An 893-nucleotide genomic window follows, 5' to 3' on the forward strand; every position below is an offset into this window, starting at 1 on the left:
TTAAAGCATACTAAGTATTAGAAAAAAAAAAGAATAAATGGAGTTAAGAAAAGGCCTATCTAGCCTGGAGTTCCAGCTTGGTCTGGTTCTTCCTAAAGTCCTCCACCACGAGCCTGCTTCAACCATGAACTCCTCTCAAACTGAGTGTGGAAGCTTTTTATAGGTCTGGAGCAGAGGTGGTCCTTACACACTGCTTCAAGCTGATTGGTAGGTGTCATCCAAATCCATTGGTTCACTGGACTTGAAGGTGGCCTTGAATTGAGTTCAAAGTTCTTAGCTTTTGAGAACAATACCTTCTTTTAAACTGTACCAAATTTGTTTTATTCTTTATACTTCCTCATTCATCTTGAATCAGTCATTAGTGCTGCTTCCTTCTGAAGGAACATCCTTCTGTAACTCTTGCCTTTCCTCCTGTAGGCTGACAAAGTACAGTGGAGCATCCGACACAGAGAACCACCATTTGTGCATGGCTGAAGACAGTGGTGATTTTATAGCAGCCCAGACATTTTAAATCCATGAAATATGAGTTTGGACTCTGTACCAGATGCTTCTTCTTGTGTTTCCACTTCTCCTCCTTGGGAGACAGGTGCAGGAGATCTTTCGCAAGAGACATGTTGGCACAGGGAGATCTTCACCGCTGGAAAAAGAGAACAATACCTTCTTTTTTCTGACAAAAAGTATTCTATTGTTTTTTTCCAGTTACATGTAAAGATAGTTCTCAGCATTTGTTTATACAAGTTTTCCAATTACAGATTTTTCTCCCACACTCCCTCCCCTCCCTCCCCCCTCCCCTAGACAGCAGGTAATCAGAAATAGGTTTATATATATATATATATAATAACATTAAACATATTTCTGCATTAGTCATGTTATAGGAGAAGAATCAGATCAAT

The 893-nt window shown here is 39.8% G+C and overlaps 1 protein-coding gene across 1 annotated transcript; it reads right to left on the bottom strand.

The window, feature by feature from the left end:
• Positions 1-358: 358 nt before the first annotated feature.
• Positions 359-613, bottom strand: LOC122736603 (40S ribosomal protein S27-like). The gene has a single exon (XM_043978940.1). The coding sequence runs from the start codon at positions 611-613 to the stop codon at positions 359-361; it is 255 nt and encodes an 84-aa protein (XP_043834875.1).
• Between the last annotated feature and the right edge of the window lie 280 nt (positions 614-893).

This window comes from Dromiciops gliroides, chromosome 1 (genome assembly GCF_019393635.1).
Source record: "Dromiciops gliroides isolate mDroGli1 chromosome 1, mDroGli1.pri, whole genome shotgun sequence".
Taxonomy (NCBI): domain Eukaryota; kingdom Metazoa; phylum Chordata; class Mammalia; order Microbiotheria; family Microbiotheriidae; genus Dromiciops; species Dromiciops gliroides.

What these genes read in the sequence shown, in the direction of transcription:
- LOC122736603 (XM_043978940.1), bottom strand. Translation starts at nt 613, where the DNA reads ATGTCTCTTGCGAAAGATCTCCTGCACCTGTCTCCCAAGGAGGAGAAG.